The 14,550-nt window shown below is 43.6% G+C and overlaps 1 protein-coding gene across 2 annotated transcripts; it reads right to left on the reverse strand.

Moving 5' to 3' along the window:
- Positions 1-22: 22 nt before the first annotated feature.
- On the reverse strand, positions 23-3,836 carry tor1 (torsin family 1). Of its 2 annotated transcripts, none has more exons than XM_079363944.1 (5): positions 3,614-3,836; positions 2,172-2,437; positions 1,914-2,089; positions 1,422-1,549; positions 23-1,331 (listed from the first exon to the last, which is right to left on the reverse strand). In XM_079363944.1, exons 1-5 carry the CDS (start codon positions 3,810-3,812, stop codon positions 1,087-1,089), a joined length of 1,014 nt encoding a protein of 337 aa, XP_079220070.1. In that variant the 5' UTR covers positions 3,813-3,836; the 3' UTR covers positions 23-1,086. The 2 variants fall into 2 exon arrangements, with proteins under 2 accessions (XP_079220070.1, XP_079220071.1); XM_079363945.1 differs by lacking the exon at positions 3,614-3,836 and adding an exon at positions 2,869-3,202.
- Between the last annotated feature and the right edge of the window lie 10,714 nt (positions 3,837-14,550).

Raw genomic sequence — 14,550 nt, forward strand, 5'->3', positions numbered from 1 at the left:
GAAATCAATGACGTGACGAACGTGACTGATGTCGGGTTGTTTAATCATACTCTGAATCTTTAGGACGCCACGTGTTTAAAAACATCATGTTCACATTTCACTGATCATGATCACTGCTCATCAGGCGGACTGACACAAAGCAGCACTTTTTTTTTTCTTTTTTTTTTTTTAAATCCTACAAGCTAAACATTTAAATCCTTAACATGTTTCATACGCGTTGGTTTGTGATCATTTTGTGGAGTCAGACTGCAGTGAGGTGACAGAGCGCTCTAAAACATGAATCTGTCCGTGTACAGACGGACGCAGGTTAACACCTCTGTTTGACTTTAAAAAAACAAAAACAACAAATTAAGACATTCAGAGAAAATAAGGCAGGTGACCTGAACGCAGGCTGTGGTTCAACACTCGAGGAGACCCGACAGGTCTGCAAATAAAAGATCTTCAAGTCTTTTTTTTTTTTCTTTTTTTTTTTTGCATCTCATAAAGACGCAGAAGTGGCGTTCACGTGTCTTACAGACGGAGCAGAGAGGACGTGACATCGTCCAAACACGTGGGCAACAAATGCACGAGTGCAATGTGAGACCGCGTGCAGGACACCTTACCCTACATTTAGGACTTTTTATTTTTGTTGCCGTGGTAACCAACGAGGTTTGATTCATCGTTTGAAATTCACTTAGCGTTGTCTCCGAGTGTAAGAGTCTGTCGTCATGACAACCCCATACTAAAATGGTTAAAAAAAAAAAAAAAAAAAAAAAAAAAAAAGCACATTGAAAGAGTTTCACAGATGGAAGGACAGCGACAAAACGGGGAGAGACTCCGGAGCCTTCGAATCAGCGACAGAAGATTGGATTTCCAGTCCGATTACTTTTTCATTGAGCTGGCGCCGCGCTCTTTTCCCTCTTCATTCAGTGTAAAGAGAGAAGCGGCACCGGAGACCTGAGACCTCCAAACGAGAGCTCAAAGTCGGGCAGATAAAACTCTGCAGAGTTCAGTCAGCTGAGAGCGTTTCTCTCTCTCTCTCTCTCTTTTATTTTCTTTCTAAAAAGTGCACAGTGTTCGATGTCAACGCCCCCTCGCGGGCCGGCGTTATGTGTAGTAGTCCAGCTTGCTCTCGATGGTCTTGCAGCCTTTGACGGAGAACACCCTCTCGGCTTTGGGGAAGTAGACCAGATCTCTGGCCACCTGTTCGGCCACGCTCAGGTCCGGACGGACTCCTCTCGCCTTCATCTCGGCCATGGCGCACTGGACGATGTGTCGGTACTCCAGAGGCAGGAAGGGGACGAAGAAGTCCACCAGGTTCTTGTCGATCAGACTGGTGTGCCACAGACCGCCTGAGAGAGGGAGGGACAAATGAGGAGACCGCATCAGAACCGTGAAGCTCCCGTCTGCAGAGACACAACTCAGTCCACATTCACACTCACTCTTCTTGTTGTTGAACACCGACAGGGACAGCTGGGTTTCCAGGTCCTTCAGCTCGATCTCTTCTCGATTTCTTCCATCTTTCCAGAACTCTAAAGCCGTCTGAATGATGCTCTCCCCTCCAGCGTTGCTGAGAGGACGATGAAAGACAGAAAACACACCGACTGTTTCCAGATACTAAACGTTACATCGACGTCTCACTGATGCACGTCCTGACGTTAACAAGTGATCACACAGACATGATGTCATTTATAAAGATATCCCGACATGCAGACTGCTGGTAAATTGTGTTGTGTAAAATCATGAAAGAACAAACAGGGCAGGAAAGACAAAGACAAACTAGTGTACGCCTCGCTCTGTGAGGAGGACAGATCAGATCAGATTCCTCAACACGACAAGGCTGGGAATGCAGAGTGCCTCTTATAAAAAATATAAACCCAATGTTTTTACTCTAAAGGAAATGTTTGACTCGGGGAATGTTGTCTTCTCCTTACCTGAGGAAGATGAAGATGGCTTTCCGATACGACACTCCGTCCAGCTTGTCGTAGTAGTCCAGGTACGGCTTGATGCTGTCGATCAGGCCGGGGTGCATCTTGTCCATCTCATCGAAGATGAACATGGAGCGGGCACAGTTGGTAATGTTGCCTTTGATCCACTGCTGTAACTGAGACTGAGGAGACCAGAGACACATCCATTCAAGAAGAGACAGAAAAGGTTTGTTTCAGACGATCAGCTCGCGTTCGTCTTCGTACCTTGTAGGTGTCGAAGTGACTGGCGTGCGGGAAGTGAAGCTCTGAGGTGAAGATGTGAACGAAGCTGCTGTCCATGCCCTCTTTGTAAACACTCTCTGCAATCAGCTGGCTGACAAAGTTCTTCCCCGTGCCGGTCCATCCGTGCAGCGAGAGCACCAGGGGCTTCTTGGGGTTCTCGTTGCTCATGAATCCGTTCACAGCTTTCAGGACGATGCGTGAGGCGATGTGCTGTCCGAACAGTTTTCTCTCCAGGTCTGCCTCCAGAGCTGCAGAGTCAACAACAACAACAACAACAACAACAAATGAACAAAAACTATTTAACTATGTTGTATCATTGGAAAGAGCATGTCAGGAAGCCTTAGAGACAAAAACATCTTTTGTGGTGTCTAAACTGCTTCTGGCTTAAATCTGGAGCTTTGGACCACTAGACATGAAATTAAAGGAGCAGCACTATTTGTCATCCAGATCCTGTTTACTTAATGTCACACACCTTGAGTCTTTCATTTCCGTAAAAAGGCTGCTGCAAACCCTCAAGGAAATAATAACATAAAAGTATCCTAACTCTAACTGTAATCTAAATCCAGGTGTAAATGAATTTTTGAAAAAGAGACAAAAACAGCCCTCAGGTCGTTACCATGGCAACGTTCAAAAAATGATCTCTTCGTTATTTAAAAATAAACTTGTTTATTTTGCTCACCTGTGGCATTAAAGGCTATCCATTTCTGATCACAACTTTCATGTAAATAATTGTAAATAGTCCTGCCCAGTGTGGCGCCGAGTCCTAACACCACGGTGGTGGTGAACGGGTCGAAGGCGTTAACCGTCCAAACGGCAGCGAGCAGCAACACACACAGGTGGGCCGCTTTCATCGTCACAGCTAAGTAACTCCTGAAAACTACCGTAAATACCGCCGAAATGAATCATAACAGCACGGAGAAACCGCGCTGGCTAATCACTAGGCTAGCTTTTTTTTTTGTTTCACTTTATAACTTGGAACTTCCGCATACGTCACACACGAGCGACACTGCCGGTCAAACACAGCAGCAGCAGCAGTAATAATATTTGCCATGCTTAATCAAATATATTTAGAGTTAAATTAGGTATTTTTATCGGTAACTTACAATGTATGAAAATATATCCACTCGGCAAAACATTACACAAATAAAAACTGAGTCGATGTTAGAGGAAACCGATGAAAAGTAATGTACAGGTGTTACGGTTTAAATGGTTACCTTTTTAATTGGTGACACTCTTCGGTGATTAAAATACACATTTCACAATTATAATTGTGAAATGTGTATTTGATGACAAACTACACAAACAGACTTTAATGAGGACTGGTTCAGTTATTTTTTTTTTTGGACAATGTCATCCGTCAACACGGTCACTCTTTTAATCATAACACCTGCTGATGTGTGTACGCTTCTTTTTTTTTTCTTTACCTGTCCTGTTGAAATAAATCCACTCGGGGCGACAGCACTCGTGGAAATAGTAGAAGATGTTCTGGTAGCTGGCTAGAAACCCGGTGAGAGCTGCAGCCATGCCCACCGCGATGCTGGTGCTGATGGGCTCGATGGCCTCGGTCCTGAGTCCGGAGCAGCAGAGCAGCATCCACAGGACGAACCTTTGCTTCGGGATCATATCGCCTCAGAGTCAGACCTGAATCACACCTGGCATTAAAAACTACAGAGAGAGAGAGACTGTTTGACAAAGTGGACTGAGTCAACACACAGAGGGGCGCTATGATTGGTTGCCAAGACGAGCACGTATGGAAGCGTGATGACGTCAGAGTCCAACGGTGAGATTTGTTCGATTCCATGATTTTTTACTTTGCTGTAAATACCTCATTAGCCTAATAGACTAGAAAAAGGAACATATATGACTTTGCATTTGTTTTGTCTTTATGCGATATTATATAGATATTACTCTATCGCAACTTGAAAAAAAAAAGGGATGTAAATTAACTGTGAAAAACAATTCAAAGGTGTAAAGATTCACATCGGTACTCTGAAAAATGATTCGCAATAATGTGGTGATGAAGTGCTCCTTTTGTAACACTTCCACTTACTCATCTCGAACCTCCAGTGTTGCATTATCCTAGCAATAATTTACATCTAATCAAATTACAGCACAGAACAATAAGACCTGATCTTCTGAGCTTGGGGAGGAAAGGTTTGCTCCACTAAAGTATCAAACTGGCCACTAGAGGGCGCTTTTACCCTGCTGGTTTCTACACGGGGCAAATTGCATGAGTTTGGACTTTTAAAACGGATCATGGGATTCATTCCTCCTTCTGGAGAATCTTTATGTGATGCTTGATGAAGTTTGATGTGTTGTTTCATATGATGGCATGATTGACTTGAGCTGAATGTAAATTTACAGGAAATATAGCCAAACCTTTATAGCCCTTATAGTTCATTATAGATAAAAAAATAAAAAATAAAGTTCATACATCATATCGCTTTTCATTGGGAGGGAGGCGGGGTTACAGCCTGGACTGTTCTCCAGTCAATCTCAGGGCTGACATGTAGAGACAATTTAGAGTCAGCGCTTGACCTAATAAGCATGTCTTTGGACTGTGGGAGGAAGTCGGAGTACCCGGAGAGATCCCCAAGAACATGCAAACTCCACACAGAGACGCTCCGGTCAGACGGGGATTCAAACCAGCAACCTCCTCGCTGTGAGGCAATTAACATCCCTAACCCCTGCAGCACTGTGCAGCCGATAAATACAACCACAAATATAAAAGAAGAAGGAAAAAGAAAAGACAAGCCACCGACTTTAAAGAGATCCCATAATTATGTTAGTTAAGATTAATTTACATCAAACGTGGTCACAGAAAGACGCTTCAACTCAAGCAAGACGTTTTCCAACTTTTAAAAATGCTCTCTGACTTTAGTCGGTTGTGTAAGACCAGCTTTAAAGATACAGATTTATTACTTTATAAAAAGCCTAACGACAAAACCTGAAAGATTTACAGCCAACATGCTGATCAGTTTAAAACACGTCAGAGTCCTTCCTAAAGTTTGAAATGGTCGTTTTAAGTTTCCTAAAGGAGCAGGCCGCTGCTGGTTGTTGGTCCTCGAGGTAGGCGACCCGGGTGTAAATCCAACCTGTGGCTCCTTTCCCACATGTTGATCCCTACTCTCTCTCTCTCTCCCTCTGTCCACTTATATCCCCCCAAAGCAAGCCCCGAAATAATGATTTAAATTCCCTATAGGAGCGAAAAGAAACTTTGTCTAGTTGTTTTGACATTTCTAATTCATAGATGTCCAAATATAACTCTCAAACTTTTCATATGTGGGATATTGGTCTTCTTAAAAAGCTTGTGTTAAGGCAGGAACTGTGCTGCTTTGGCTTTCTGAGTCCATTGTTTGCAGTATTGGACTAAACATGTCAAATACTTCACATGTTGGACTTGATATATTTGAAATGGCAGATTTATTTTTGGGAAATATTTTGACATTATAAGACAAGGAACTGTTTTTTTCTTCTTCTTTGTGTCCTGGGGTCATTTCCTCAGTGAACCCGTCTTTACCACATGTTTATGTTTTCATTCTCAGGATCCGACTCCATTATGAGAAAGCGTAGTTTATAGATACCAAATGTTTTCCTCCCGTTCCTCGCCCTGCTGGTAGCCTCTGCAGCCTCTCAAAGTTTTTGGCACACTTAGAGGAAAGGATGTGGAGGGTGAGACAGAGTAACCCGGAGCAGAGTTTAAAATGATCAGTTTGATTTGAAGGTTTAAAAAGCGATGTGATTGTGAAGAGGAAAAGAGGGTTTGAGATATAAAGTGGATCGAAATTGCTAAATGTTTATAAATTAAAAAGAAATGGGAAATTAGCACCAAACATAAAATTTCAGTCGAGATGGTCGATAAGCATCAAAAAATAATCATTCTTCACAACTAAAGCTTGACGTTTTATTCTGAAAATTCAGAGGAATGTCGAGCCATATTTCAAGATTTAAAAAAGCTAGTTAACTCTTTAGCTCTTCTTAGCTCACAGTGTTTATTGCCTACAATTTAAAGATACTTGTACATTCCTCTGCAGCGATCACGACACCGGCTCCTGATCAGAATGGTTGCAATCTGCCAAAGCAGACGTTCTCAGGGGACTCAAGCCAAACAAGGCGCCTTCATTTTCTGTTTTTGCTGCTGCTGCGTGGTGGTGATTTTCCTTCCTTTTCCTCCAGCCTGTCACTGTCATGGCGTGTCTTTTCCTGTTGTGGATGATGGGGGTCAAAAAGTGGTCCGATTCCAGATTCAGCGTCTTCTTTCTTCCTTGCGGGGTCACTCATCTGGGAGGGGGGAAAGAGAGGGGGCAGCCAGGGTGGGAGGCCGTGACTCCTGATGAAGCCCAGGCTCCCTAATGGACAGAGATAATTCCTGTGCTGGGAAACAGAGAAGAGCTAACACGACCCTTCAGCCCTGACTGGTTGAAGACCTTTCGTTTTATCTGTCTCTATTTATAAACACAATGTTGAACTCATCTTGATACAAACCACAAATGTCAAACCATCAGGTCGTTGAGGTGTTTTGATTCCCTCCCTTAAAGGAGCAGTCTGTAACTCTGACCCCTAGTGTTTAAAATGGGCACTGCAGTCTAAATTCAAACCATCGTAGGAGCTTTTTAAAAGAATCCCTCAAAGTCGTACCCAAAATACATTTACAGTTTTTTTTGTTCTTTTTTTTTTTTAGCCCTGTCAGTGTAGCCATTGTAATCGTTCTGCTTTTTGTAAATTATGAGTGTAGTGTTATGTAACAGGATTTTCCCCACAACTACCTCTGGGGCCTGCAGAAGTCTGGGCAACTTTTCAGCGTTCGACAAGTGAGAGTAAATATGTCAATTCACTGCGCAAGTTGGAAAATAATTTGGCAGCTGACGGAAAGCAAAAATATTTAGCTTGTCTGCTGATGTTTACCAGTCAGGAAACTTTCATTTTAGGGCCTGATTGAAGGTCTTTTTCTTTCTCTTTTAATCCCACTAATGTCTCCAGCGCTGCTTCATTCAGAGGCTGAAGAATAGTGGAGAGCACTTGTGAAAAAGAGCGAGCTTTGAGGAGGAAACAAAGGGGATAGGTCACCCCCCTAATCTCAGTATAAACACACTGAACCCCCAGCCTGACTCCCTCTACCTCTAACTTTAACCCCCGCCTTGTGTTATCCAGGCTGACACTCAAACCTAGAGGGGGGGGGGGGGGCTAAAGCACATTCCTGTGAAGTCAACCAAGACGGGATGTGCAGCGTGAAGATTATGGAATAAATAAGGAGAAGAGATAGATACAAGTCAGACATTTAGAAATGTACATCCAGTTAAAAATGCAGTTGTCTGAATTGTTGTACCCTTTAAGACCACCAGGGGGGGCTCAACACTCTTCTCTGTCGGTTGAATTCCCTCGAATGATGCCCACTTGATGCCTTTTGGGAGGCTTTCACCACACACACAAATATAATGAAGATCAAATAAAGAGGATGTGAGGATTTTGGCGCCCCTCCCTTCAGTTTTCTTACTCGCTGTGATTTTTCCCTGAATGAGATTATGCTGCGTTCACAGTGTTTCTGAGATGCTTTTTTTTTTAATGTGATACTTACATAGTTAAGGGTTCAGTCTTTCAGTCGCTCCATTGAAAGAGATTATTGTACTCAAGTAAAAGAATTATTATAAGATTTACTTACCTAAAAGTAATGATCTATAAATCAAGTAGAAGAACAATTGATTTGTTTTCTCAATATTTTTAGACTGAAGTATGAACTTCAATTTGATAATTTCCTAACGTGCAAAATATAAACGAGTTAATTGAACACCTTTATAATGTAATGCGATGGTGAGAGGGGGGCGTGGCTTCAGACGGAGCGCTGAGGGAATGCTACTTACAGAGTCATGCTAGTTTTGGAGAATTACCAACCCTGCCTTTAAACGATGTCTCCCACTACAGGGAAGAGCTGACATTTTTAGGGCCTGGTTATTTGCAGCAGACACCACGGACCGTGTAGATAAACAGGCGAGCGCCTCCTCTGAATACATTTTAATGCAGGTTTATGAAGTGTTTTATATCAGTGCAGGGAGGCTGAACACACTATACAGCGTTTAAGTTTTACTACCTTTTGTCGTGAAGTGTTTTCACACAGTTATTGTCTGTCATCTGAAATGGATTGTGGTCACTGAGGTTTCGTGTTTTGCCAACCAATGGACTCTCACCGCAGGGGTAGATCTGTTCCCTCGTTTAAAACATGGTCCAAAAGTCACCCAAAACACTGGATCCTTCTGTAACCAGAGGACCCTAAACTACTGCGTGTGTTGTCCTGTTCTTGGATTTATATCACACAGAGTAACCGAGATGGCCGAGGTGAGCGGATAGGTCCATCATGCAGGCCAAGACGCTGACAGACAGAAAGAAAGGAAGGAAGAGTCACATTCGACACAGAAAACGTAAAACACCTGCTCCCACGTCTGCTCAACTGAACGTCATTTAAAAGCAGTGTGTTGAGCTGTGTTTGAATCCAGATTATCGTCTGCTCTTTGCAGGAGGGTTTTTTTTTCCACTAGCTGCCAAGAGACTGTGCTCGCTCTCCACGTAGTCTTCTACAGCACCCTGCAGAAAACACAAATATGAGCACAGGTATCCCAGCATGCATTGAGGACATGCACACATTAAAAGGCTTACTTGTACTTGTACTTAAGATATTGAGAGAGCGATGAAAAGAGAGGGCACACACTTCCACAGGACAATGCCCGTCGTCATCCAACAAACATGCTCCGAGCCTATTGTGTCAGAAGCCCCCCCCCCCCCCCCCCCCCCCCCGTCGTATGTAAACATCCCCCCTTTTGCACCCCATCATGACTAAATTCAGACCCTGAGCAGGAAGTGATTTCATTTCCAACGCCCGCCGCAGACTTCCTCTCTCAGGTGGTCAACCTTCCCGGCAGCCGCCCTCCAAATGAGAAGGAGAGGAGAACGAGCAGAAGCCACCGCCAAGAGAATTTTATTTATTTTGTATTTGTGTATCGTAAATGTAAATATGCTGGAACTAGCATAGTGGTCCTGAGGCTGGAACTTACAAAATATACCAACGATTTATGTATTACCTGTGATGCAGCTTTTGTATTTAAAATAATAATAATAATAATAATAGTAATAATAATAATAATAATAATAATGATAATAATAATAAACTATCATAGTCTTCAGGGATATCATCCAATTTTTATGAACAACCATTAAAAGTATTTTCATCAAGCTGACAAAAAGTGGCGCCATCAGTCGGGTACGCTTCGTTATGTATCCCAGCATGCTTTGCGACAGCGAAGCGGCTGCTTGTGATACACAATGAATGGACATGAGTTGTAAATCGTGTCATGTGTCTGCTTTAGATAAAAATAAAACACACAACTCTCAGCATTAATGTGCGGGTGTATTTCGTATTTGCACATTCTGAGATGAAAAAAAAAAAGGTATCTTATTCACCAAATGTTACGGTGCCATGTTCTCAACTTTTATAAATAGTCTCATTAACAAACGTCTCAGCGTTTTACTTTACAAACAATCCAAAATGTCTCTTGGCTCTACAATCATTTAAGATCAGAAACAAACACACATGATATCCACTGTGGACCTGTGCTGTTGGCAAACACATCCAGCTGCTCTGATTACGACAGAACAAGTCTGAATTGGAGCCGAGGAACCTGCAGGGAGCCGAACCAGCTAACGAAAAAGACTTGACATGCTTGGCTGACAGTCATTAAAGCTCACGAGGTTCAAGCTGGACTCAAGCCAGAAAACTTTATTCATACTATATTTCAACATACGTCCCAACACACACAAAAACAACACGAGCGTTACACTTAATATTGTACATTTCCTGTGTTTTATAATCACGTGTGATCAAATAAATGTGCGACTTTGAGAGACTTGTTGTCTGACATTATTATCGTAAAGCAGCTGTTACTTTAAATCAAATGTACACATTTCCTTTACAACACTTTAGGGAGGGTTTATGTTTTTGTACAAGAAAATCTATCACTCCTAGATTACCAGGCCGAGCTCCGAAATGAGCCTCGACTCAGCTACTCAATCAAGCTGAGCTCGTTCTTTTTTTTTTTTTAATTTCACTTAAAATCTTCGAGGAGGCATCACGAGCAATTTGAGCAGTGAGTGTGACTGTTGCCATCATTTTCACGTGTCACCTCCAGTGTTTGGAGGGTCACGAGGTCACTCGCGAGCCAAACAAACACGAGCGGGAGTTTCAAGGTGACAGCTGCCGCTAAAAAGCTGTTTCTCATGTGTCGGAGCAGTCAGAGGAAAGGAGAAGCCAAACACACCTGTGCTGACCTTCGAGGTAACTTAATGGTGGTATTGTTTGCTGGGATGTGTGTGTGTGTGTGTGTGTGTGTGTGTGTGTGTGTGTGTGTGTGAGTGAGCGTGTCCTTCCAGGCTAAAAGCTAAATAAACACTGAACTGGGGTCACTGATTCTTAAAACAGGTGTCTGTGAGGCAGCTTCTGTTCTTCTCTGTTAAAAAGATGTCACACCAAAAAAAATAAAAAAACACACACTATGATGAAAGCATACGATTCGAAACAAACGGTCAAATCTGCACGAGTAGGTGTAACCGGACTGATCCAGAAACCGGATCAGAACAGGAGCGGGTTATCTGTCCACCATGTGTGGATCCCTGCTGTGAGAGGGTCTTGGGAACAACCTTTACCACTCGACAGAAAAGTGGCGGATGAAATGAGGAAACTCAAAATAAATGAAAGGAGGAAGCAGCAGCAGGTGGGGGGGAGACGACAAACAAACACAGGGCTTGTTTTACACCCACCTGCTCCACTGGCTGTCCTCTATCAGACTCTGACAGTCTGACAGCTGGCAGAGGCCTTACTTTATTTGTACCTGTTGGTTGATGAGGTGCAGAACACCTCAAAACGTAAAGAGGAAAAATAATCCAGAATCTCTGCAGCACAACAAACCCTTCATTCTCCTCCGGCTTTGTTTTTTTTATTTCCAGCTCTTCAAATGAATTTCGATCAAAATAGTGAAAATAAAAGCTGCGTTGCTGCATTCACAAGATGAACAGGTTTTTATTCTCCTCCTGCACACTTTCATTTCTTACAAGCACGGGTGGAAAATCCATGACATCAAGTACAAAACCCAAACCAAGCAGAACTTTCACGCTGTCCAGTCAGGCGAAGGAACTGCTGTCTGAAACAGATAAGTCGTCTCTGCACACACACACACACACACACACACACACACACACACACACACTCTCCCACAGGCTCGGCTGTGAGATAAGAGTTAATTGCTTCAAGTTTCTTGACGAAGACGGAGAGCTCAAGGTCTCTGGAGCTCATCTGTAACCTTTACACCTCGCAGCTCCGGGAATCCTTTTCATTTGACTCTCGCTCGCTCGCCCTTTGACCCCCGTCTTCAGACAGACACACAAACACACAAATGAGGATAATAAATGCTGCTGCGGGAGGAAGGAAGGGAGAGAGGGAGTCACAATCTAAAGAGTGCTGATTGAACCGTGAAAGTGACCCAGTGTAGACAGAGCTGATCAGTGATCAATGGACAAACTGGACGAGGACAAGTGAGCGTCTGCTTGTTCAAAACTCGCCATCGTCTTCACAAAAACTCCAAACAACATCATGCAAATACCAGAGCGTGGATGATGTCCTGACACGCACTGTTGAATCCTCGCTGTGTAGGTTTGCGTCGCCCTCAGAAGCTAAATTAAGCTACACGAGTTAAAACAGACCAGTAGCCTGCACAGACCAGAAACCTGCACAGACCAGTAACCTGCACAGACCAGTAACCTGCACTGACCAGTAACCTGCACAGACCAGTAACCTGCACAGACCAGAAACCTGCACAGACCAGTAACCTGCACAGACCAGTAACCTGCACTGACCAGTAACCTGCACTGACCAGTAACCTGCACAGACCAGTAACCTGCACAGACCAGAAACCTGCACAGACCAGAAACCTGCACAGACCAGTAACCTGCACTGACCAGTAACCTGCACAGACCAGTAACCTGCACAGACCAGTAACCTGCACAGACCAGTAACCTGCACAGACCAGAACCCTGCACAGACCAGTAACCTGCACAGACCAGAAACCTGCACAGACCAGTAACCTGCACAGACCAGTAACCTGCACAGACCAGTAACCTGCACAGGCCAGTAACCTGTACTGACCAGTAACCTGTACTGACCAGTAACCTGTACTGACCAGTAACCTGCACAGACCAGTAACCTGCACAGACCAGTAACCTGCACAGACCAGTAACCTGCACAGACCAGAACCCTGCACAGACCAGTAACCTGCACAGACCAGTAACCTGCACAGACCAGTAACCTGCACAGACCAGTAACCTGCACAGACCAGTAACCTGCACAGACCAGTAACCTGCACAGGCCAGTAACCTGTACTGACCAGTAACCTGTACTGACCAGTAACCTGCACAGACCAGTAACCTGCACAGACCAGTAACCTGTACAGACCAGTAACCTGCACTGGTTAAACAAAGTGGTAGGCCAAGCTGCCCTCCTGAGTGCTTGTCTTCAGCTTTGCTGTATCCGACGTTTCTGTTTGTCTGGCTCAGTATGTGAAACTGAAAATGGACTCTTGCATTGTGCAAAGTTCTTGATATTCTTTGTTAATTGTTTTGCACGTATTAATTAGTCCGATGGGTAAAATGTTCTTGGTCATTTTTAAATGAATTTGTGAAATGAATCTGGAGCTCTTTGGAAGACTCGGACTTCCTCTTTGTCATGACAGCTGCAGCCTCCGTGTTGTTAGGGAGCGGGTCATGTTAGTAAAAGCTAGCTGTTGGTAAAAGCTAGCCGTATCGACGTGAACTCTCTTATTGGTTAAAAGTAAAACAGCAGCAGCCTTGGCATAGACATGCGTTGACATATACAGACAAATCGGTGCTGCAAGCATGAAAGCAGGACATGGACCGTTCAAAACCGAGACAGATTAACGGGACTCGGGACACGTAACGGTGGGACGTACGGTAGGGTGACCAAACGTCCTCTTTTTACGTCCTGTCCGGGGTGTCCAGGGGTTTTTTATAAAATCATGAAAATGTCCGGGGTAAGTGCAGCTTCACAGATGAACGACAAAAACAGTGTAAAACACTGCAGCAGCTACACAGCAACAGCAAAGAGATGTCTTGCAAAGACTTTTATGCTTATTTGTTGAGCAACTGGAAACTGCTGGGAAAGATCAGCTCTGCAGAAAATATGGATGGTCAGACAAGGAGGATGAAGAAGAAAAGCAGGATGAATGAGACAAAAAAAAAAGATTAAAAGTAGATCATTTTTGTTTGTTAAGTTAGTATTTTTGTGAGCATTCTTTCTAAATGTATTATTTATCTTGTTACCTTGAAAAGGGATAAATTAAAAGCTGGATTTTCTAACACAAAGAGTTCATATTTTCACATTATTTGAAAAGAGAGCTATTATTTAGTTACAGGTAGTTACATATTTCATTTGATTTCATTACAGAAGTTACATTTGCACCATTGAGGCAGAATAAATCATGATCATAGACCTCTGAGAAGCCTGTCTGAATTTGTGTCTCATGGCCGTCCCGAGTGTCCTCTTTTTTTGGAAATCAAAATATGGTCACCCTAACGTACGGTCACTCTACTAAACAACAGGAATAAGAAGTCGTAGGTAAACTTGTGGTTTTCACACAGTCTAGTATCACCTCTGGTGACAGCAGCATCCAACAATCGTGTTGGGTCCCTCAGAGCCCTGCAGCCTCACATGCGCCTTTTCATGTGAGAGCCGGTTCATTTTTCAACCAGATAAATCCCTGAGCGCAGACTGACAGGCTCTCTGGGAAGACGGATGGGCCTGCAGAGACTCCTTAAAAGAGGGGGGGGGGGGTCGCTCAGGAGGTCAATGTCCCACAAATTAGCCGCCTGTAAACCTCAAAAGGCAACATGCACTCCAATAGTTTCTCCCAAGGGGAAGCTGAACTTAAACCGATGTGCATGTTTGCAGGGGTTCCCCGTACGGGATGTCGGCACGTCATGACGTTTCTCATTGAGGCTGTTGCTGTTTGTGGTGTTTTTCAGTGTATGCATTACATGCAGGGAAATGATGCAGATGGTGTCGATGAGAAAAAAACAGACCCAGGAGGATGATTAAGAGGTGGAAGGACAAAATATCTGCATCCGTGTGGCAGGAAACAAGTCATCAGGCTTGTTTTGTGTCCTTGAGTGCAACCTGATCTGGACGCAGCGGAGTCGTGGAAGAATTTAATTTATTTTTGTTGAGTTATTTTCTAAAATAAACCGACGGCGTGTCCATGTACCTCCTGTGGTGGGATATAGGAAGTGTTGAACATTAATCTCTCTTTTA

The sequence above is a fragment of the Symphodus melops genome (assembly GCF_947650265.1).
Source record: "Symphodus melops genome assembly, chromosome: 16".
NCBI classification, from domain to species: domain Eukaryota; kingdom Metazoa; phylum Chordata; class Actinopteri; order Labriformes; family Labridae; genus Symphodus; species Symphodus melops.